We start from the raw sequence: 25,322 nt of genomic DNA on the forward strand, positions 1-25,322 counted from the left end.
GTAAACACCCTGAATCTTGATACTGGTGGTGGTGAACAGCTCTGTGTATTTGTCAAAACACATCAAACTACATTCTAAAAGGGTGGATTTTACTCTATATAAATTATACCTCGATAAACCTGACTTTAAAAATTACACAGGGCAATTTTTCCTTATTTATAATTCTAGTAGACAAGAGACTACGATTTGCATAAGAAATAACTTCTTTAAATAAACTATTGCCACAGTACCATTAATGTTTAGTATGCTACAAAAATATTTTGGGTCAACAAAAATGTTTAACAGGAGAGGGTTTTCTGTCTCAATCTTAAATGACTACCATTTAAAAAAAATCTAAATATTAACATTTTTCCAGGAAATTGACACCATCAATCGTAAGTGGTAGGTTACATCTAAGTTTTGTATCTGTGCACATATCTGTATCTTCTGGAGAGAGGATCCACAGTTTTTACATCAGATTCCTCCTCGAAAAGGCTTATAATCTATGAACGAGTTAACACTCGCACTGTTAAAGGAAACTTATGCGTTGATACAACCTGGCATGTCGTCAGTCTAGGAGCACGAGAACAGCACAGCAACTCACAACCTGGCGCGTCGTCAGTTTAGGGGCACGAGAACAGCAGCAACTCACCGTTTCGACTCTGCTCATGTTGGTCCTTCTCCTGATGCTGGCTTTGCGTCTGCCCTATGCTGACAGGTGGGTGATGCCCAAGGCCATAAGGTATAGGAGACCCCCGCCCATGTGTCTGTAAGAGGTTCATATTGTAGGCCATGGCTGCCTGGTGTGTAATGATTCGAGGATCAACTGCAAACCTACCCTGGTATCCTGTCCATGGTACCTAGGTTATTATAAGAAATAAAATAATTGCTTTCAGTACATTTTGAAAGGCAAACTGCTATAGTGCTATTAATTAGGAAAGAGCAAACACACACAGAGATGTTAATTTTATCAAAATGAATAACTACAAAATGAATGCTAATAGTACCAACTGGTAGAATGACTGCTATATCTCAACTGGCAAAAAAAAAAAAAAAAAGCTCCTTGAATCTTTAGTATGTAAGGGAAAACTGACCACTTCCCTTACACACTAGGTTAGGAAGAAATCCAGGACTTAAAATTGGTAATTATTCCTTGAGGCATCAAATCGTTTTATAGTCTTGAATCAATTTCCCTCAGTATGAATGCACGTATGTCACTGATTACCATGAAAACTGTATTTTAAAGTCATAACTGCATAGATATACAGTTTAATAAACTTGAATAAGAGAACAGGGAAAAAATTTAAGAAAAAATTCGGTCTAAGGAGTCTCAACTCAAAAAATATGTATTACTATTTTATATGAATAACCAAATCATTTAATGTTCATTTACTGTAGGCAAAATTCAAACAGGTCATTAATTTAATTAATGCTTCTGATTAATTAAACCACAGAAACAGAAAATTTCTTTAGGTGTGTCAAAATATATAATCTCTGCATATTAATATAAAATGAATAAACACAATGACATCTGAGCTACCACCCCTATTATTTTATTATAATACAACTGTTAAATTCAGACTCTTAGAAATCTTTAAAAGTCTCTTTGACCTAGTAAAATGAAATATAAATCCCAAGGGACTTACTATTTAAAGCAGATGATGTATAATGTTGCCAGGCTGTCTGGGAAGAAATAACTCAGCTAAAATGGAAAGTCTATGGGGAGTCGACATAAATGACATATTTCTTATTGACAGTTATTCTCACTGGCTGCCGGGATTGTGAACCACCATGACCAACATGGCTGGAAAATGTTGGCAGCTAGGCGTTTTTGCATTTTGGGGGTGTAGGCAGGGGTGCCAAAGATCCTTGACAATGATCACCTCCACCTGAAGCTACAGTACTTATCTTAAATGAAGAAATATTTTCTAGGCTAAAATTCCTGAATTTGGAAATATTAGTAAACAGCAAATTTTTTTAATTACCAAAATACTCAAAAATCTTAAAGAAAAGAAAAATGAGTTTTAACATAAGATGGAAGCCCTCTAAAAATCTATAGTCTTAGAAATGATTTAATGATGTTTTTAAGTGCCAGTAGGATTTCATAAGGTGTGGAATTTCTCAGATAAATTTAGATCCAAGGGAGCTAGGCTAATCCAAACCTTTTTGCCTCCTCCAAAGAACTGTATTTCTTAGGGTTAGTGAATTATATAAGAATGAAAAAGCAAAAGATAAAATAAAACATCACTTTACAAAACAAGAGTCCAATTTACTAGCTCTGTTAACTTTTGGCCCAATTTTCCCCAGTAAAAATACTTAAGACAATACAAAGGCTTTTCAATCAAAACACCCAATTTACAGATTTCTTCATAGCCACTGACAAAATAGTAACAAATTTTAAGCAACAATTCACATTTCTTTGGTCATAAGAGCTGCTTTGAATGAAAGAAGCTTACAGACATTGAAAACCAAAAAAAAAAAAAGAAAAGAGAGAGACAGATTAGTAGAACACTATTTGGGATAGTCACTAATTTACTGAAGCCTATTTTATCTTATTCATTCAACAGAGAGTATCTTAAACATCTACTTACAGGTAAAGGCACGGACATAACTACATTCCCTCCATAGACAGCAGGTACATAAAGAATACTTGTCCCAGTGTGAGGATCTATTCTTTGAACAGGGCTTGGAGATTTCCCCAAATTTGGGTGAGGTCCAAGAGGAGGTGGAGGGGTATATGCTCTAATAGGGTTGCCAATAAGCACAGAAGGATTGGGCTGAACTGAAAAACAAATAGAGAAAGGATGCACTCAATAGCTGTACATATTCACGTAGACAAAAATAATTAAAATCATCCAACAGCAAAACACATTCCCCAGCTTTGCCATAAGGTATCTTATATTCAAAGAGTTATCAGTGTGAAAGAGTAGAGCATATTAAAAAAACAATCACTTTACCATATTCCCTAAAATTAGCTTGAGATATACAAAGTATTCCTTGTAAAAACTAGCATAATTTTAAATGTCTTGCAAGGAGCTGGAGATGTGTCCTTCAAGAGAGAAAACCATACAGTAAACATTCTTCTGAGACTAGAAAACGTAAACAATTCTTCAGAATAAAGTTTTGAGTTGCAACTGTAGCACAGCCACATACAAAACAGTTAAGCAGTTATTGTTTTAAGAGCATAATTCTGCAACATTTTAAATCACTTAAATAAACTTTATCTTGAAAATTTGTATACCCAACATTTGTAGGATATAAATATGTTCCAAAAACTTATGTTGCATAGGAGGCTTAAATGTTCATCCTCAAAACTTCTATATATATGTACCTTGGTACCTACAAAATCACCTCTTTTCAGAAATGACATATCAAAGCATTCACAAGAACAGATGTGTTGAATAAAAGAGTTACATGAGCTCCAAAGTGTCAGTGTGTGTGTGTGTGTGTGTGTGTGTGTGTGTGTGTGTGTGTGTGTCCCTCTCCATCCTCCTCTTTCTAAATGACAAAATTTGGAATAAACGTCTTACATCATAAAAGCAAGCTTTCATAGGGCTAATTTTTCCACTTACCAATTCCATCATTCTGGAAATGATCATTCTGGATATGATGGAGGCTTTTCCCCTTTACAGAAAAACACAAATGTATAATAATTTAAACACACCTAATATTAAAGAACAAAAACCATTTTCCTCATTCCATGCAAAATAAATGTATATAGCAACAATTAAAATGTAAAGACTGTGAGTCTGTAATTAATAACCGTTAGAGGCCTTTGAGCCAACCTTCTTTTTAAACATTAAGTCAGGGACTCCCCTGGTGGTGCAGTGGCTTAGAATCTGCCTGCCAATGCAAGGGACATGGGTTCGATCCCTGGTCTGGGAAGATCCCACCTGCCGCAGAGCAACTAAGCCCATGCACCACAAGTACTAAGCCCACGCACCGCAACTACTGAAGCCTGTGTGCCTAGAGCCTGTCCTCCGCAACGAGAAGCCACCGCAATGAGAAGCCCGCACACCACAATGAAGAGTAGTCCCCGCTTGCCTCAACTAGAGAAAGCCTGTGCGCAGCAACGAAGACCCAACACAGCCAAAAATAAATAAAATAAAAACATTAAGTCATGGTGCTAGGCCTCAAGTTTCCTCAACATCAAATTAAGGATATCTAAAATTCTTTTTTCTTTTTAAATTAATGTTTTTATAAAAAGAAATATGCATCAATATGACTGAAACCTAAATTCTATTCCTTTGCAGCTTCTCTATAAATTTTCTATGAATTAAATGGTGAAGTGTAAATGCCGTTTTCAAGGGAAAAATATCAATCTTCAACTCTTGAGGATGAGAACCTTTAAAATAATAATATGAATGTAAATATGCTTTGGGGTTTATGATATTTTGAGTATGATTCATGGCATCAAACTGTAAAATTTACTGAAGGAACAGGAAAATGCACAGTGTCATAATCTGCTTAAGAGAATGTACGAATTTTCTAGAAAGCAATGTGGATGTCAAAAGCATCAGAAATGTACATATGCTTTAACCCAATAATTGCACTTCCAGGAACCTAAATGTCCATCAGTAGAAAATTTATTAAATAAGCAAGGGCAGATTCATACAATGGCATGCTAGTCTACCATTAAAAATGATGACTTTGGGGCAGAAATATGTGAGGAAACATATGGTTCTGAGTTTCTAGACTAAAAAAATTTTTTTTCTCTTTTCATTGGCTAAATGTAACACACAAAGCCATTACACAACACAAGTAGCACATTATACAACTTACCCTTCCACCACGTAAATTTTTTATTTGTACATTATATCTGAAAGCTTAAGTGGGGGGATAATGCCTATAGCAAGAAGAAGAATTTGTTCTTGACCAAAGCAAAGGTACAGTGATGCTTCACTTATCTCCCTATCCGCCAGCAACTTTAAATATTCAGGTTAGCACTAAACATCAAAGGCTTATGGTCAGCTGGTTAGCGACGGGTAGGCAAGGGCAGCTAAGCTCCAACTCTTAAAATGTCAGAAAAAAAATAGTCAAGAAAGAATCAGAGTTGCTCCTTTAACCAGAAGAGAATGTTCACAGTGACTGTCGTTAGCTATTAAAAAAAAAAAAAACAAAAAACAAGCTTCTGAGGAATAGAGAAGTGAAAAGAAAAGCAGGCAGAGGAAAGGAGAAAATGGCACACAGCAGGGACGGCAGCAACAGGTGGAAGATGAGAGGCGTAAGCAATGAGAAGTGACCACAAGAGCAGCCAGAGGCAGACACGCTGACAGAAGAAAGGAGAGCAGTGACACAGCAGAGATAAGACCGGTCCAAGAGGCTAATAAACCATTCAGATTTCTCAGCCTCTGAGGACTTGTCAACCAGGGGCGGCTGTGTGTCAGGTGGAGAAATCGCTGTCACTGGGTCAGTGTGGAAGGCACAACAGGCCCCCCAAAGACATACACACCCTACTCCCTGGAACCCATGAGCTGTCATGTCATGTGGCAAAAGGGGCTCTGCAGATGTAACTAAAGACTTAAAATAGGAGGATTATCCTGGATTATCTGGGGCGATCCAATCTAATCACATGAGCCCTAAAAGCAGAGACACCTCTCCAGCTGAGTCAAAGAGATGTGGAAGAAAAGCAAGGAAGAGATACAAGTGGTAGAAGGGGAAGTCAGAGATGCCAAGAGAGAGAAGGCTTCAATGCACTGTTGACAGCTCTGAGAGGCAGAGCCACATGCGAGAACTGGAAAGAAGCCTCCAGAGCTAAGAATGGCTCCCAGCTGACAGCCAGCAAGGAAACAGGGACCTCAGTCCTTACAACCACAAGGACTGGATTCTGCCAACAACCTGCATGACCTTAGAAGCAGATCCTTCCCAGAGCCTCCAGATAAGAGCCCATTCGACCAACACCTTGATCCTGGTCTTGTGAGACCTGGAGCCAAGAAACCAACAAAAACCTGGACATCTGACTCAAAGGAATGTGAGATAATAAATGGGTGTCATTTCAAGTCACTAGGCTTGTGCTAATTTGTTACAACAGCAATCGGAAATCAATACAAAGAATAACCATAGCCTGGATTGATCCTGCACTGTAAAGCTGGAAGCATGCCAGACAATATACATCAGCACTCTGGGTGCTGTGTGATAAACCAAGTGAAAAAGAAACTTGGGAAGGACCTAAATACCTAGGACGTTATCTGTTTAGGTCACTATTGATTCCCTGAGCTTAGAACATCGCCTGGCTCAATGAATACTGTTGAACGAATGGGGGGAAAAAAGCAAGTTGGGGCCTCTCACAAAAAGATAGTGGCGTATCTGCAAGCATAATTCAGCACCCTGTTACAGTTCAATATGGGAAAACTCCTCTAGCATATTTAGACTTCCCATGCAACTGTAGAGCAATAAGTGTGCTTGGTCTATACAAAATATACAGTGTTTGGCAGCATATAACTAAATAACAATGCAGCAGTAAGCTAGAGCTAACTATGTAGAAAAGTCATTCCATAATGATAATTCCAAACTTCTGCTAATAAACCTTCAGGAAGTATGTATACCTTTGGTAGAAAGCTTATAAGCAAATGTAGTTCACATCATCTGTTTTTTGAGGACCATTTTTTTTACTCAACCGTTTATTCATTCAAGTATTTATTGTTTCATTCACTCATTCTTTCATTTTCCATTTATTCATTCAACAAATGTTTATGAGGGCCCACGATGTGTCCACCCCTGGCTGGGCACTGAGGCTACTGAGCCACGTAAGTCTGACACGGCTTCTGATGTCTGGACCCTGAGACACAACATAAGCAGCTACAGACAGTGAAGAACAACTCACAATCTAAAATCTATAAAACAATGCGTGGTCTTCTCAGAGGACCCATTTCTGAATATTATCTATCCTCTGAAGAGTTTTTATAGTATGTACAAATGGATCTGTCCCATCTTCGCAAAGTTTCTGAACACTGTTCCCAGCACGTGCCCAGGAGAAAGCAGACTGAAGACCAGCAAATTGTTCTCCTACGTGCTGATTCTGTAGGCACCGTGAAACAGATGCCTTCCTACAGATAAACGATGCCTGGAGAGTGGGGCAATGAGTCTTATCTAGGACCACCTGCTCCTGGATCCCCTAATATCTGTACCTTCGCTAACCCTTACCAGAGAACCTACATCTTAGTGAGGAGGATAAAGCCATTTGATTGGTGAAGAGCTAGGGGTAGGCTTTGCTGCCAGACACAGTGCTGAGGGAGCAGGTCCTGGAGCACGTGTAACCATCACCCAGCATTCTGATGATTTTATCTACATTAAATCTTACTGGGATTTTAAGTCTTAGGCTAACATTAACCTTACTAGTTTTTAATATTTCTTATGCACAGAATTGCATTAAAAGTTAAACATTAAGGAAACTTGGGGGGAAATTATATGGCTTAGTATCCTGTTTTAAGAAACAGCACGCTTTTCTTGCAAGTAAATTCCCCTTCATCAAAAGACTCTAGCATATGAAATAAAACATCTGGAATTTGTTTCAAAATTCTCCAGTGCGTATATGTGGTGGTAGAGTGGTGGGCTGACAGCTGAAATAAGATCAAGGATAAACTGATAGTTAATGAAGCTGGATGATAGGGAATTCATTATACTCATCTATTTATGTATATATTTGAAATTTTCTACAATAGAAAGTTGGATAAAAAAAGACTCCAGTACAAATTCAATCCTCAGAACAATTTAATAGAAGTAAAATATAGTACTGGGGCGCAAAGGGAGAGATGATGACAAAAGTAACCTTTGGCTCACTATAACTTAGTTACCTAAAATTATTATTATTATATATGATATAAAGAACTTTAAATAACCAGGTATATAAACAATTGAGTGAACCTCTGTGTTAGTGACAATGAAATAACAGATGATATCTACTGGATCAGTGAAGAAAACGTCCCAAAAAGTTAAAAAGGAAAAACTGGGGAGATGGCTGCTATGGTCCTTAACTACACAGCCTTCCTACTGAAAGAAGGAAGCCCCATGCACTCTCCTGGACGCATCACAGCCATCATTCACGTATCAGGTGCTTACTGAGCACCCACTATGTGCAGGGTGGGGCTAGGCACTAGAGGCCATAAGAAGTATACAGAATAGGATTTTTGTCTCGGGGAGTTTACAGTGTTGGAAAAGCAAGTGGATTCAACATATATTTTCTTTACCTTTAAAATAAAAACAAAAAGCAAATCACAGGATCTTGCTTAGGGTCAGTACACATTTGATATAATGGCTTGAATCTAGCTGCATCTATGGTACATTAATTGATGCTAACATTGATCAATTAAGTAAAAAGTTTATTGTAGTTATTGTATTTAAGAATGTGCAAAAGGTATAATGTCTCTGAAACATTTAAATAAAAAACAGTAAAATGTAAACGTTTCTAACTGGGTTCCCACTCTTCACCCACTTTAAGCTACTTGCTGTTCCCTGGAGAGCCTGCTCTCTCACACCTCTTGCTTTTCGTATGAGCTCTTTGTTAAGCTTCACTCATTAATCTTAAAAATACTTCTAAGCACCTGTGATAAGCCAGATGTTGTTCTAGGCACAGAGGCTAGAGCAGCAAATAATACAGGCAAAAATCTCTGCCCTAAAGGAGTTTCTGTTCTAGTTTCTGACAGTCTCCCCAATCTCCCACTCACTCCATCCACTCGGTGCAATTACCCTGAAATCTCCACTGTGGTGGAGTGGTACTTCCGCTGACCGTTACCCATCTGCCGCAAGAACACTGGGGCTAATTTGCTTCTCTACTACCTACCGTAACAGCTGTCACACAGAAGAAACTTAACTATTTGATAAATAAGTTGATTATTAATTTATCAATAGTTTAAACTTTAGAAATCTAGAGGATTCAGTTATGCAAAATGCTTAATCTGCTTAACCCCAAGAAACTAAAGCATTATTGTATATCAGGTCCATTTTTATTAAACTCAGACAACAGTACATTAAAACAGAAAGCAGTTCTCGTCTCAGTTTAATACTTACTCAGCTAAAAGTTCTTCAAGATATTAAACCAATAATTATTTCTTGCACATTAAGCTTTACATTTTTAAAATGAAGCCCCAAACTGGCATACTCTCTTAATTCATGTCAATAAGTTTAATATCATGCTGATGACTATAAATACACCCCAAAACCAGAACAAATACTAAACATGCCACACTCATAACTTTCTTTTCTAGACGGTAAGTGCAAGCATTTTTTTTTCAGGCAATCTAGCAAAGAAACCAGCTGTTTCTGACCAAAATAACTATAGTTCAAAAGTAGACATGGGGGCCTTGATTCCCCCCCATCCCATCCCATCCCAATGACTGGACTACTTCTTATGCAACAAACACTGGTCAAAGTCGATTAAAGTAACCTTCAAGCAGTCAGCCAAATTTTCTGTGTCAAACACCACTTGAATTGGTCACCAACAAGAGGTTAGAGCTATTTTCTTTATACAAATAGTGCTATTATTATATTGTTCCTTATAAAAATATGCTGTAAAAGCATGCTATATAATATTCTATGAGAGCATGCTTTTAATATGTGTGGCGGTCCTTTAAACTGCTTTGTTTTATTCACATCTTGCTAAAATAAGTCTATCAGTAGAGAGGACCGGGAGGTTGTAATATACAAAGGGCACCAGACCTAACCAGGTACCTGAAAACTTTTTTTTTTTTAAGATTTTTTTGATGTGGACCATTTTTAAAGTCTTTATTGAATTTGTTACAATATATTGCTTCTGTTTTTTTATGTTTTGGTTTTTTTGGCTGCGAGGCATGTGGGATCTTAGCTCCCCGACTAGGGATCAAACCTGCACCCCCTGCACTGGAAGGTGAAGTCTCACCCACGGACCGCAGGGAAGCCCCCTTGAAAACTTTTTGAGGATGACTTATGCCATTAAGCAGCATGGCTAAACACCACACTGTATTTTCAATTAATGTCCACACTGGACGAGTTCCTTGCAGAAACTGGTTGCCATCAAATGTAACCTTCAATTCCAACACGTAAAGTAACCTGCAGCCCAAGAAAGCTCTGACGTCTCTGCACTGTTCTCTCTTTAACCTCCTCAATTTCACTGACAGGCTTTACCTTGGGGGGTGACTGCTGCAATCTGTTGGTATTTCCCGTGTGCTGCACTCTCAGAGCCCGGGGGATAAATTCAGGTGCCAGTGGATTCAACACATATGTCTTCTTTAGTTCTAAAGCCTCTAGCTGAGCTTTGATCTGTTCAAAAGTGATTCCATGTAGGCTATTATTTTCATGACACAGGGCAATAAACCGCTCCCAAAATTTCCTACAGAAAAGATTTAGAAGATCAGTTTATAATTTCAGTGGACGAGATCACAGAAATGACTAAAAGCAACTAAAGATTAATTTCGAATTCCCCCACCCCAACCCCAAATCCTTAGGCCCAGTATTCATCTATGATTCAGGTATAATCTTCCCACCAGATCACAAGACTTCAGAAGTTTGGTTCTGAAACTACAGTCATGTCTAGTACTGTGGAACATACAAATTCTGCTCTCCATTAATTCTGGCTGATCAATGAAAGTAACATGGTCAGTGCTCGACTATGCACACTAATTTGGAATGACAGATTTTGTTATCCACACAGTAAGCAAGGATTTCAAAATTGATAACTCATTTTATCAAAGATTTGTACTTCTAGGCATACTCATCATATACACATTTGTATGTATACATATATATATTATACACACACACACACACACACACACACACACACACACACACACACACACACACACACACACACACACACACACACACACACTTGAATTATGGGGCCAAAGTAGCCTGGTGCTGGGTGGGTGACTAAGAAAAGCCAATTCAGACATAAATCTGAACAACAAAGTAAGTAATTCTCATAAGGAACTTAAGAATTAACCAGTTATTCCTGTATTTTTCTTTTAATTAACTGACGCTTGTCACAGCAAAGCTCATAACATTAATTGACTAAGTTAAAAGAATTAAATTATGAAAAACACAGGAAGTTGGAATGCTAATTTTTTTTTTTAAATAAATTTATTTATTTTTGGGTGCACGGGGTCTTTGTTGCTGCTCGTGGGCTTTCTCTCGTTGCGGTGCGCGGGCTTCTCACTGCGGTGGCTTCTCTTGTTGTGGAGCACGGGCTCTAGGCACGCGGGCTTCAGTAGTTGTGGCTCGCGGGCTCTAGAGCGCAGGCTCAGTAGTTGTGGCACACGGGCTTAGTTGCTCCACGGCATGTGGGATCTTCCTGGACCAGGGCTCGAACCCGTGTCCCCTGCATTGGCAGGTGGATTCTTAACCACTGCGCCACCAGGGAAGCCCTGGAATGCTAATTTTAATGATGATTATTTATCTCCTAATCAAATTAATAAATACTAAAGGAGAAAAATACATTCAAAATTAATCCAGTTGTACACTGTTGCTCCTGAAGTTTTGAAAATTGATCTCCAAATATTAGAAATATTATATATTACAAAAGATAACATATAAAAAGTTTTAGGATTTTGAATGACTATTATAAATATGCATACCCATCTTTGGTATGAGGTTCAAATAATGTTTTATTATGCTATAAAAGATATGTGATATGGTTTCTTCCCCAGTTGGTATCCTTGTGTCCAGGTGGACAGCAGGTAATCAAGATGGCTTCAAGAAGCATAAATAAAAAGGTTTATATTATAAAAGTTAGCATATGAATGGGAATGGAGTTATTAATACATTCATAAAACTCTGCAGACTTTCATTTCAAACTATGTTTCTCTTACATATGCTTTCTACCATCTTTTCTAATTTTTTAAAGATGAGTTTAAGAAATGGGTCCAGAAAAAATTTCAGGCCTCCATGTCAACAATAGGAAAGGTAAAAATGCTATAAAATATTAAATATGTATTTCCAACAATAAGACGTAAAGGCTAACAAGACACTCATTCAGCTACAGGAAGTGTGTGTTGCTAAGAAATGCACACTGAAAGCTGCCCTTTATTTTTATTCTTAAGAACCTTTCCATAGGAATCAAATTTTTTTTCTCATAGTCTGACAGCTAAGGAAAGACTATCTTCAACATAGCACTCAGGATATAAAATCCAAAAACTTTCCTACCCTTTTGATAAAGAACCCCAAAATATTCAACTGTATTAATATTTATCAATACAATTTTACTACATCCTGTATTAAAAAGGAAGTTTTTTTGGTCTAATTGATAAAGTAATAATTTCATAGAGTGGCATTTTATATTCGTGTGAACTTCAAGACACAGCAAAATGAGGAGAGAATGGATTGACTTTACTACAGCCCAGTTTTTGATTTTTATTTATTATAACATATTTTCATTTCCAGCTTACATAACTAAAATGCTAGAACTTGCTCTATTTCAAGCTCCATACCCTGTCCCTATACGCTCTTACTTACCTCAACTGCACTGAAGTAACATCGAGTTAAGCAGAACCTTTAAACAACCTCACACGTCACAAGAAGCTGGTAGCTTGGTGACAGTTTTCATCTACAAGATCCCAGGGATCTCAAGGAAACAGCCTTTGAGTTAAAGGAACCGTTTCAGAAGCAACACTAAAGACTTGCTAGTAGCTAATCAAGTTCAACTAATTCCAAAAGCAACCTGGAATTTCCATCTTAAATCTCACTTGTCTTTTGATAGCCTAAGGGAATAGCAAAATGGTCAAGCACGTGGATCCTAGAACTAGGCTGCCTGGGCTTCAGTCATGGCTCTGTCATTCAGCAGCCCTGTAGCGTTGGGCAAGTTATTTAACCTCTCTTCATACCTCAGTTTCCTCATGTGTAAAACAGGGCACCAACAGTGTTATTATTATTATTATACTTTTATCACTAAGAAGACTTTTATTTCTCACTTTTAAACTTTCAGAGAAATGTATTCTTTCCTTCAAAAATTCTTAAAGGCAAAAATATTCCTTTCTTCTCTCTTTGTGAAGGCTCTTTCAAAGACCATTTCACACTGTCCTTGAACTCAATTCTTTAATGAAATACTACACATGGCATTATGAGGCATTTCAGAACACATAACTGGAAGATCACTTGAGAATTTCAACAACACTCAGACTGAAGAATTCACCACTATGATTATTTAAAGGCTTCACCAATTCTCAGCGCCTCCCTAAAATGTTAACATGTTAATTTTTTTTCTAGTAATGTTGGTTAGAAAACCCAAGTGTGTCTCTACGTTGTGAACGTAAGTGTTACTTTCAGAAGACAAAACCTTACGTTCAATCACTGCATGAACCCAAAGTCTGCTTGCATTTTCATGCTAACCTTGCTTCTAGGATCGCTGATAAAACATTGAAAAATCACTTGGTGTCCTCAGGTCATAGAGAGAGAGGGTGTCTGTGCACATACACACACCTCTACACGTGTGAAATAGGTTTATATCTCACTGAGCAGGTGGAATTCGCTAATGAAGAAATTCGGTTCAAAGAGAGATCTCTTCCAAACTCTCTGGTTTGGAAAAACGCATGAACACGCCCCGCCTCCCCTCCCCCATCACCTCTCCTCACTCAGCGTAGATTTATCCACGCACACGCCTCGCTTCCTCGGAAAGGCAGGGTAACCCGGTGAGGTCAATCTGACATCTGTCTGAGTGAGACACTTAGTAGCTATGTGGTCCTGGGCAGTAACTGAAACTCTACATCAGGCTGCCCATTTAAAATGCAAATAAAATACCCACATTACCGGGTCATTAGGATGACTGAGCGAGGCGAAGTGTACAAAGCACTTGACCTAGCACCTGGCACAGAGAAAGCTGTCAATAAACAGCAGCTACTACATTAATATTTGTTTGTTTGGCAAGTGGGAGAAGGGAAAGTTCCCTCCATTCATTTAGGGTTAACAGAAAAATTGTTTAAAAATCCTTTACAACAAAAAAGATTATACAACTGGTTGCCTTCTAAACTGGTATAGTAAACACAGTAATCATTCCTTGAAAACTTGATCAATATTTGGAAATACCATATTAGTTTTTTATAAATATCAAATGAGCAAGGGAGAGAGACATCCTGATTAACTCAAACTATTGATACAAAGAATTCACGCCTTCATTAGTATAGTACCTAAGAATCACATTATGTCCTCCAGGTTTACCTGTATTATGAGATTAATTTAATTTCTAATGAAACTGGAAAGAGTAAAGCATAAACATCCATAGCCTCAACTATCAGCTCCTGGGTTAGAGCTGATTAAACTGTCCAAATAACAGATCATCAGCATTCCCGTTCAGCTATGGGTCACATGATTTTCTCTCCCTACACAATGTACTGGACTCTCTGAAAGTATTTTACTTAGCTTATAAATTAATTTGAGGGCCTTGACACACTCCAGCTGAGTAGTAAGAAATAAGCAACCTGTAGGCCTGGCTTCAAGTTAAAAATTAGCCCTGGATCATTCTGATAGCATGGCCTCAGGAAGAATCATTCACCTATTTGCTCTGAGAAAATAACGACTTATGTCAGAGAAGGGGTGAAAAATGCTGATCTCATGTAATTCACAGTATAATATACCTCTGTGGAAAGGGGTAATGATTTTAAAAAATATGCATGTTGGTAAACGTTTGGGGTTATTTATAAAGAATGTCCAAAAGTAATGTCACTCAAGACTACTGTTATACCTATTTATTCCCACAACAGTTTCTAGTTGCTTTTAATACATGTCGGCCTACTTTACATGTGTTAATCTAATAAAATTCTAATCAAACTGTATGTGTTCTCACATTTATCAAATGATAAATATAAACAAAAATGGTAAACTACCACAGCAATATTCTAACCAAATATATTTGCAATGAACAGTAAAGTAACTAAAGTGAACTTCTCAGGAAGGAAGCCAAATTAATAGCCTTAGTTTTATTCATTGGTGTCTTGGAATTAATATAGTTCCTTCCCCAACTTTTTGTCATTAGTGGCTAAAAATTAATGGAAATCTATTTTTAAAACAAGAAACTAAAGATATTTTACAATAGAGCTGTTTAGCTATATATAAACAAATCATGGACCATTCAAGTTTTACTTCCTTAAAAATAAAAGGTTATTCTTCAGAATGTAACCATAAATTAAACTCTACGTGATTAATGGCTTTCCCCTATAAAGTATATTAACTTCTTTTGGAATCTTAAACTCTAATGTATGCAGCTTATTCTTAAAGGTCCCAAATTGTTTCCTTTGCCATAGAATACTTTTTTCCTGCTGAGACAGGAAAACAGATAATAAAATGCTGCTATATCTATATTGCAACAGAAAACTTGGTTTAAACGGGCCACTTCCTAACAACTTTGTCTACTTTAACATATCACGAAGAAATAACTACCCAAGGCGTATTTGAGACCATCGGCACCTCTTTCTACTTTTCTGAACTCACTCTGACAGGTACTAGAACACTTAAAAAATTTTAAGTAATCCCTCGTGTATTTCTTTCTTTTTCATAAAGGATATTCTAAATTTCTGTTCAACTGTTTTTTTGTAACATAGTTTTTCAACATTGCGTAGGCCAAGTCTTATATTACTGGCTTCATACAGTTAAAAGTCCTATTAACTAGTATAAATCGTAAGTGTACAAGGAGAAGTTTTTTATTTATGTTGATATTTTAACATTCCTTATGGCTACAATCTAAGGAATACTAACAGTTCTTTCCAAATACAAGTACCAACCCTTTTTAACCCCCTAATTTTAAGATCCTCTGGATTAACCAGACACAAAGATTTGCACTGAGAAGCCTTGAGAGAAAATGAGAAGGAAACTCATCAAAAACAAGCTAAAACAATAATGAAGGAAAAAAGAGGGGAGTATGGGTATGAAATTCAGTCTCCATCAAAGACAACGCACACACACAAAACCACCTTCAGGACCTCGCACTGGTCAGTCCCTTGTCCTGGAGCACTCTTACCCCAGGAGCCTGCGTAGCTCATACCCTCAACTCCAGAGTCAGCTTCTCAGTGAGGCCTTCTCTGACCCCACACACCATGTGAGATCACAAACCGCCCACCCTACCCCATCACTTCTAATGCCCCTTGATGTTCTATTTCTTCCACTGAACTTACCACATAAAATACTACAGTGTTTTTATTTTGCTTACTGTCGGTGTTCCTCTCCTCCCCAATAAAATGTTAAGCCCCACAAAGGCAGAGATATTTGTGTTTTGTTCACTGATGTATCCTCAGTGGCTAGAAGAGTACTTAGAGCACAGTAGGCACTCAGGAAACACCTTGTGAATGATGATTGATTCAATGAACACACAATTTCATGTACAAAATGAATAGGCTCAAAGCAATATATTTTTGTGTTCCCACTGGGTATTAGTTAAGACTAAACTTGATTTTCATTAGCCAGGAGGTCATATAAATATGTGCACAGGGATGCAAATTACTCTACATTCCCCCCTAATGCCGCAAACACTAACACGTCATTACCTGCATCTTCCAACAGAGCACAGAGCAATGGGATCACCCACCACGGCAACCAGGGACTGCGCTCTTGTGATGGCAGTATTGAGAAGCTTATAGTTAGATAAAAAACCATAATCTAAGTCCTCCGTGGAATCTTCCAGCAGTTGCTCTTTCTTTTTAATTGGTGTCTGTTTATGTTTACAAGTATGTCTTGTACGTACTGTGCTAAGAAACAAAACTCTGAATTGCTTTCCTGTAAAAAAAAAAATAATTAAAAATAAGAGGACTGTTATTCTGAGCCATATAATAAAAGCATTTCATTTTTTAAATCTTATTGCTAAATAAGAGGTGCTGATGAGAATGTGGAGAAACTGGAACTCTTGTTCACTGTAGGTGGAAATATAAAACAGTATGTAAAACACTATAGAAAATACCACGGCGGTTCCTCAAAAAATTAAACATAGAACTAACATATGATGCAGCAACTCTACTTCTGGAAACACACCCAAAAGAACTGATTCCATAAGGAAGCCTAGAGAGAGACTAGTCTGTACATGTTCTTTCTTACATCGACACATCTCTTCCCTCATTCTATGACAAGTCTCCACAGATGCGAATACAGTTCTAGTGTCAATTCTTCGTTCTCTCCTCTCCAGGCCAAACAATCCTAGTTCCTTCAACCATTTCTGACTCCACAGGGCAGTTTCTAGACCACTAACTATGCTAGGTCGTCTCTGGACGCTTCCTAGTTTATTAGTAACATTCTTTCTAAAATGCACACCCAAATTCTGCGTGATCTGAATGCATGGTATACTGGAGCTATTTTTTTCCCCCATAATCTAGAAATTGTCTTACTCTTATTATTGTATATTACCATGAAACTTCAGATTGTACTGGGCTTTTCTGGCACTCACATTATAGTGTTGCTTCACTTACTTAAATGCACAAATTTCATAGCAACTAATTACATGAAAATTTAAAAGAGTTGCTTTATTCACTTAGGAAAATCTAGATGAAGAACAAGCTATGCCTTTAAAAATTTGCTTGACAGGTACAAGCTTTTAAAAATCTTTATAAACAAATTAGTCCTCAGATACATTATAACAACAATAGGTGTTGTATGCTACTGCGATTGCAACTACAGCATACAGATATTTGCAGTTACAGTCATGGAGGAAATCCATTTGTTGATACTTCTTTTATTTGGATATAGAAATTGAACGAACATGTAAATGAGCTCGACCTTGAATTGCCAAATTTGGCATTAAAGAACTTGGTATGAAACGAATACATAATTGCTTGTCCAGAAAAGAGATCTTGAAAACTAAAAATCAAATGTGCACACACTTTAAGATCTAACCATTTGAATAACTTAATTCATTTCCATTAATAGCTACCTTGAACATTTAGCACCCTTTCGACGTTAACATCAGATAATCTCTTTTTTCGAAGTTCAGCGCGTATCCTGAACACCTGGTCGGCATACGGAGTCACCACACCAATACTGCCGTCATCTAACTTCCCCCACGCTACTGGCCACTTCCTTCTTAACTCTTCCACACGTTCCACCACTTCAAAGACCTTTAAACAAACGTACATGTATACATATTAAAGTTATACAAGTGCTTGGAGAAAAGAATATGGTAACTGAAATTGATGTACAAAGGATTCCATTTTAGCAAATGTCGTTTTAAAACCACCTCAAACCAGGAATAATGCTTTGCTGATGTGAACACATTTTTGCTTACATTTCAAGCAGTAAATCTCTACAATAGTGCACCCAGTGAAAACGTGAAAATCGGAGACGATGTAACTGGCCATTGGCCCCACCCCTTACCTGGCCCCCCTTCTCAAATGGGGACAGGTTCGGGTTCCTGTTTAGAGAGAGGCGCGTGGGACCGGCAACCCCACGTTCCCAGTATTTCTCAGTCCACTCTGTAGCTCAGGCCGATGAAACCCATTAGGAGAGCCCCAGAGTCAGCGCCGCCAACGTCTCAGCAGTGCGAGGGCTACCCTTCCTCCTCTCCCCGTGGATATAAGTAAACAGAACAGCCAACAGCTGGCAGCAAACCGCAGCTGGGACTGGGGCAAATCTGGACCTCAGGACAGACTCTCAGAGTTCACTGCCTTCTCATGGTACAACTCTGCCCACGCCCTGTCATTAACCTTGCAGTGAAGTAAGCCCGTATTTTACCATCTGGATTTTCTGGACCCCACTTAGTGAATTAGAGTAGAACTTTTAGTGTAGTTTAATCTACTTTGATTCGATGAATTCATCAAACAAATAGTGTTGATGCTTGGCACAGTAGGGGACAAAATGATTACTAAAACACGCTCCTTGCCTGTGAAGAGATTACTGTATAGTTAGAAAACAGATTCCTAATTTAAAATACGTATTATAAGGCAAGCTCAATAGAGGGTCAGGCAAGAGTCCAGGGGCAGAGAGAGGAAGGAGAAAATTTTAATGTCTTTTAAATACATTATTTATTTACTATTTGTTAGTTAATATCTACTTAAATTTATAATAGTAAATACACAAAAATTTGATAGTTTTATTCCTTTTAAGAACTCGAGGATTAATGGCCAGGATGCAGTTCCCACTTCCACATATAAATTCAATGAATGACAGAGGAACAGACTCTAGTCATCCTGTTGTTATAATGAAATAACAGCAAGTGAAACAACTACCCAGACCGTCCAAGGATTCCGATGAGTCAACTGGATTGAAAACATGGCGCTCTCACCCATAAGGAACAAGCAACACATAACCAGTTCTCCACTTCGTCCCTCTGTTACCCCTTATATAATAGGCAGCATAAAACTGTAGTCAAAATACACAGGCTTGGAATGGTATGAGGAGCTTGGGGAAAGCCCTCTCCCAGATAGACATCTATGAAGCTGGTCAAGGCCAACAGATAATCGTTCGAAGTCTCTGGAGACGATCAAAGAGCTGCCAAGACACTGAGAAGCGTTGTTTCACCAAAGTCTACAGGAAGTCAGGAAGAAGAGTGGAAGGCTGGGGCTGCCCCGCTCTCCCGCAGCCCCCTGTCCTACAGGACTGTCTCAGCAGCTGAGGCGTAGCTCCCACCTGCTCCAGCTCCCTGGGGGGAAAGAGCTACTCCAGGCGGTTACAGCAGTGGATGAACATCAGAGATCTCGTTTGCCCCAGCGAGGTGCAGCAGGAGGCCATGAGCAGCTGGCAGCGCCTGGGTGGCACCTGTTCCCCTTCCCCACCTCCTGCTGCACAGGGAGGGCCTGCGTGGGACAGTGGGTGAAGCAGGCTGTCTCCTTCGCTCGTACCATAGTCAACACGGTAGAAGTCACAGACAAAAACAAAATCTTGATAACAGCAACAAAAAAACACCTCATCACTTACAAAGAACTCTAATAAGATTAACAGATGACTGCTCATCAGAAACAATGAGGGCAATAAAGCAGTAGGAAAGCATATTTCAGTGTGCTGAAAGAAGTAACTCAATCATCTAATATCCAGCAAAACTACTTTTCAAAAATGAAGGCAAAATAGAGACATTCCCAGAAAAAAACAAAAACTGAAAGAATTCTTTACTAGCAGACCTGCCCTAAAAGAAACACTAAGAGAAATTCATCAGGCTGAAAGCAAGTGACACCAGACAGTAATTTGAATTCACACAAACAGAGCATACTACTAAAGGTAATTACATGGTTAATTATAAAAGACAGTATAATAGTATATTTATTTTCCTTTCTCTTCTTAACTGATTTTCCAGCCAGCAGTTTCCAACCTGAGTGCAAAAGTAATAAAGGAAACCCTAGAGTTATTTGTCAATATTTCAAACAGGTAAAGAAAAGTTTACCTTTTGCTAAAATTAATTGGCACAGACTAATTAAAATGTCAAGTTTCTTTACTTTTGGCTAGGAGTTTATCAAGTAGGTACTGTCAATTTTCTTGTACTGACTTCTAACTACAGGCCTCTGACCAATTTTTTAATGGAAAGATGAATTACTATTACCTAATAAATGGCATTTTTTTTGGTAAATAAAATGAGTAAATCACGGGACTCAAGGGAAGAAAGGGAGATGGAGATCACATATCACGAATCATTCTTCTAATGACCAACGATGCACACATCCTCCCCTGGGTTTCCTGAAGTCCAGAACTCCACTCCCTTGTGACAGCCAGAACCAAACCTCAGGCTCTCTGGCCCGCTGGCCCCTAAAGACATCACAGGTGTTAGTCTGCTACCTGATCTGACTCCTCATACTCCCCACATTTTCTCTGAACTTAAAAAGTCAGAAACTGTGAGAGAACCACACACGTTGCAGCACATAATGGGTTAGCACCATCGTCATGTGGGTCTGTGTGACCCCCCGGAGCGCAGGATTCCACAAGTCAAGTCTTTTTACTCATGTAAAACGATGCCTCATTGGAGTGTGCACTATAAATTGTGACCTCAGTCCATTTTAGATGGCTTCTTTTAAATGAGGTTCTGTATTTTGGCATTAAGACAAAATGTAAATCAAAGTTTTTGTTTCCCATGGCAGATTCATCTTAACAAATCAATGTTACACAAGAAAGAATAAACTTCCATACTATTTTCATGTATATGAAGTCAACACACAATAAAATATCAACCCAAAATTTTAAATAAACGCTTAATAAGACCAGACTATATATATGACTGCAAAAATGTCAACAATTTGCAAAAAGGACTAAGGTACCTCTGCATTATTATAAAAAGCTGTGCTATTTTTCTCTTGTACATCTTCCCCTCGTGCTGTAAAGAAGGTTAGTGGGTAGAAATCCTTGTGTGCTGGCTGCTTTCCACTGGCCATCAGTTTGCCCTCATAGAAGAGCTCAGAGGTGTAACTGCAGAAAAAGACCGAAATAAATATATAAATAAAAAGTAACCTATCATCAAAATTAATTTTAGCCGTAAGAAAAAATTACCAGTCAAATTTCACGTTGATTTATGCCCATGATTAATTTTAATCCAAACATCTAATACCCATGATGCCAAGATTTTCACCAAAATTAGCCACAGCAATGAAAACACAGTGGGCTCCTGGTATACCACCGATAAATGAATTGACCTGGGGAAGGCATGAAGCCAGAACATAGAAAGAAAAGGAAGAAATGACGACAGTTCAGTACTAGATGGAACTCTTGTTTCATGAGGAAATTTGCTAGCTGTTATGGTTTTCTGTACTCAAATTTTTTAAATGTATATTTTTATTTATGTGGATCATATACTTATGCAAACACAAAGATCTATAGACACTGAAACAATACACACAATTGAAGGGTATTCCAGTCAACTGTAAAATGAATACTCTACTAATGAAGATATTACGTAGTACTCGATTCATCACTGACTGTAGCAAATGACTGGCAACAATAAAAGAGGAATCACGTTTCGAGATATTGATAAAAGCCATATTTAAATCTAAACTTATTTTTGTATCTCTCCTACTGCTTTCAGAGAAACCTAAAAATTAGTTTCACATGACCGCCATAATCAATATTATTAAATTATACTAAACTTGAAAAAATCCTAAGATTTTGGTGGTGACAGTGACAGGAATGCAGCACAAAGGGGCTTCCCAGGGTGCTGGGAACATTCTGTTTTTTGGTCTGGATGCTGGTTGAGGGGTACGTTTGGTTTGTGACTACTCACTGGGCTACCATTTATGATACTTTTACTTGTATAGATGCATACTATGTTTAATAGAGACCTTTTAAAACTTTATTACTAAGTTGCATGGTTTTCTTTCCTTCCTCCCTCCCATCCTTCCTTTCTTTTCAAATAGACTCCTTGTATAACACAGCCAGACACACATGCGCAAACCATTATGCGGCTTGTCAACATATTTGTTTACTACATCATGTAGTTTTACATATACATTATATATTTAGTCACAGAAAAATATGTTTATAGCTAGTAGAACCTGAAGTTTTTGTTTCCAGAACTGCCCTACTATAATAAATTACAACTGACTTTTGAAGTATACTTTCACAGACATAAAATTAAACATAATTTGCAACACTAGGGACACCATGTAACTCTGCTGGGAATAATCTGTCCCTAGGAACAGTGCTGTTTTGAGTCCCCTTCCACCAGACCACACAAAGTGTGACAGAGGGGCAGCTCACACCTACTTGATGATAGCTTCGTGGGAGCGGTAGTTCTCACACAGGAGGATCCTGCAGGGAAACTCGGCAGGGTAATGCTCATAGAGCCGGTCAAGCAGTGAAACGTGAAGGTTTCTTTCCCTGGCAAACTCACTGTAAACGAAAGGGCTGAGCTGTAACAGAGAGACACATGGAGAGAATTTAACTAAATATACAAATAGTATTTTTTTTTAACATACTTTAAAAAAAATCCACCATGCTGAAACTTCTGATGTACTAAACCTCAACATGCTGAATGCTGGAATAAGCAGAGTCAAACATATTTTTCTAGGAACAATTTTACTACTATATAGAATGAGGCTAAATTTTCTAACTTTTCGTTTCAGCATGCCAACACTAACCTAGAGTTTCTACACATAGGTTAATAAAGGACTCTTCCGGGCTTCCCTGGTGGCGCGGTGGTTGAGTCCGCCTGCCGATGCAGGGGACACGGGTTCGTGTCCCTGTCCGGGAAGATCCCACATGCCACGGAGCGGCTGGGCCCATGAGCCATGGCCGCTGAGCCTGCGCGTCTGGCGTCTGGAGCCCGTGCTCCGCAACGGGAGAGGCCACAACAGTGAGAGGCCTGCGTACCGCAAAAAAAAAAAAGACTCTTCCAACTTAATAATAAATAGCTACTACCTTAGTAATTTTAGGGATGCAACCCACTGCATCACTGGGGGAGTCAATCAACTGTCTCACTAAAATTAAGCAACTATTTTAAACAGTGAGCTAGCAGGATACACCGCCTATGACTAAAACACTTATTTTTAATAATTAGCAAAAAAGCCATCTTTATCTTGTAAAGTGGAAGGAGCCATCCTTGATTATAACTTTGATGCTAAGAACAAAATTAAACTTCTGGCAAAGAAACAAAAACAGAACTTGTCCCTCTACCTTCAACTCTTTCCTAAATGGATAGCTACAACACTGTGTAGGTTCAATCTCAACCAACTGTGACAAAAGAGAAAGAACCTCAAACTGAAACTTTGCAAAACTGACATTTTAATAGAAAAACTGTAATTTTCTTTCATGCATCGGTATTAAGATCAGACAAGTTCTTTGAGATTTTGGCTATTATTTTTAATTAGGCACTTCGTTTCCCATGATAATGAAAAATTAACCCTTCAGGAAAACAGATGTTGGGGACAGGAACTGGGGAATCGTAAGAAGGATAATTTAAATTTATTTGATAAAGAAAAGTAAGAATCAAATATTCATACTACAGAGAACGGAACTTCAAATTAATAAACATGACAATTAGAACACTGATAGACTCATTCATTCCACTCGCTAGCCAAAGAAGGAAAAAAAGTGGGGTGGGGTAGCAATTTTCCTTCAGAAACACCAACATTTTCCACTATTAGTATAGAGATATTTAAAGTACTTAAACTGACATGCATGGCACAATTTCATAGGCTGTTTTAGAAAACAAAACATTAAACATCAAAATATAACAGAAGTTTCTTTCAACACGGTGACTCAGAGGGCACTCACCTGCATGTGGTCACCAGCCAGGACAACCCGTGTGTCCTTAGTTGCTAATGCTAGGGGCATAATGGTTTCACACTCCATGGCCTGGGCAGCCTCATCTAATAGAACGTGTGTAAAAAACCCTGCGAAGTACAGTATAAACACAGGACCGCATATTACAGCAGTGATAAAGGGAGGAGTAGTGTTTTTCTTTTAAGGAAAGAGTTTAGTGTCCTGATTTAAGAGCTGTGAGTACTTTTAATGCCAGTCCTCAATTTAGAAGATCATATCTTTAAATCATTATTTAAAAATAGAAGTTGAAAGGAATAACTATTTTACTCAACAATAGATATGTAAATGACATCTGGTACTAATGGCCCCAAGACTAACAGTTAAATCAGGACACATAAAAAAGACTTTAAAAGTACAAGATAGCAGCTTTTCACCACAAAGAAAAGCTGGCAACAAAACAGTGATAGGCCCAAAATCCTTTCACTATTTATTTGCTAAAACACCAAAAATAAAACAATGGTAGTTTATAAGTAACTTTAGCTTAAACACATACATTAGACATTAAAGAAAATCATACCCAAAATCTAATATAAAGGAGAAAGTGATCATCTAACTTTGACCAAAAACAAAGGTTATCTGTTAGCAAATTCACTATTTTGATTATTTAGGTTTAGTGTGTGTGTGTGTGCGTGTGTGTGTGCGCGCGTGTGTGTGCGCGCGTGCATGTGTGCGTACAGACGATATACGATGTTTTAGCCTAAGACCCTATCCTGCCTGTAAAACTATCACCAGTCTGAAAAAGAAAAAAACAAAAGTGACACAAGTATCAAAAATGTACATTTTCAAATATCCCCCAGATGCAAACACCCACGTCTGGGTTACTGCTGCCACTCACACTGAGGCACAGGAATCTGTGTACAGAAAGGAGGAAAAGCCTCTTTGCCCCTAAAAGAGGAGACAGAAGACAAATCTTGCCGTCTCAATGTGTAGAAGTAAATGTTGCCCCCTATGGCCAGCTCACTGAGGCAGAGAGAGGGGGGCCCCGTTTTTACTAGCACAGGAAAGAACACAAAGTAGCTTCTCTGACCAGTTGTAACTCTCTAGATTAATTAGCCTCCTGTGAGTTGGCCCAAGAACCTAACCTCTATTTCTATGGATAGCAACAAGTTCCAAACAATCTGTTTATACAACTTCCTAATGCAACTTGTTTCTAGGTTGGGAACTTTCTAAACCTTACTGACTGGCAGTAATAACCGCCACCACCATCACCACCATCATCACGGTCCATT

At 38.2% G+C, this 25,322-nt stretch overlaps 1 protein-coding gene across 7 annotated transcripts in view; it reads right to left on the reverse strand.

Moving 5' to 3' along the window:
* The window catches only part of HELZ (helicase with zinc finger), a 158,857-nt gene that overhangs the window by 54,730 nt on the left and 78,805 nt on the right, over window positions 1–25,322 (reverse strand). For all 7 annotated transcript variants that reach the window (XM_079904111.1, XM_079904109.1, XM_079904105.1 and 4 more), the window contains 9 exons: window positions 24,046–24,164; window positions 22,537–22,682; window positions 21,099–21,246; window positions 17,795–17,978; window positions 16,422–16,650; window positions 10,078–10,282; window positions 3,552–3,603; window positions 2,571–2,761; window positions 632–839 (listed from right to left, as the gene is read on the reverse strand). In XM_079904111.1, the coding sequence (XP_079760237.1) occupies window positions 632–839; window positions 2,571–2,761; window positions 3,552–3,603; window positions 10,078–10,282; window positions 16,422–16,650; window positions 17,795–17,978; window positions 21,099–21,246; window positions 22,537–22,682; window positions 24,046–24,164 (1,482 nt within the window). The remainder of the gene's footprint in view (window positions 1–631; window positions 840–2,570; window positions 2,762–3,551; window positions 3,604–10,077; window positions 10,283–16,421; window positions 16,651–17,794; window positions 17,979–21,098; window positions 21,247–22,536; window positions 22,683–24,045; window positions 24,165–25,322) is intronic.

This window comes from Stenella coeruleoalba, assembly GCF_951394435.1.
Source record: "Stenella coeruleoalba genome assembly, chromosome: 19".
Lineage (NCBI taxonomy): Eukaryota > Metazoa > Chordata > Mammalia > Artiodactyla > Delphinidae > Stenella > Stenella coeruleoalba.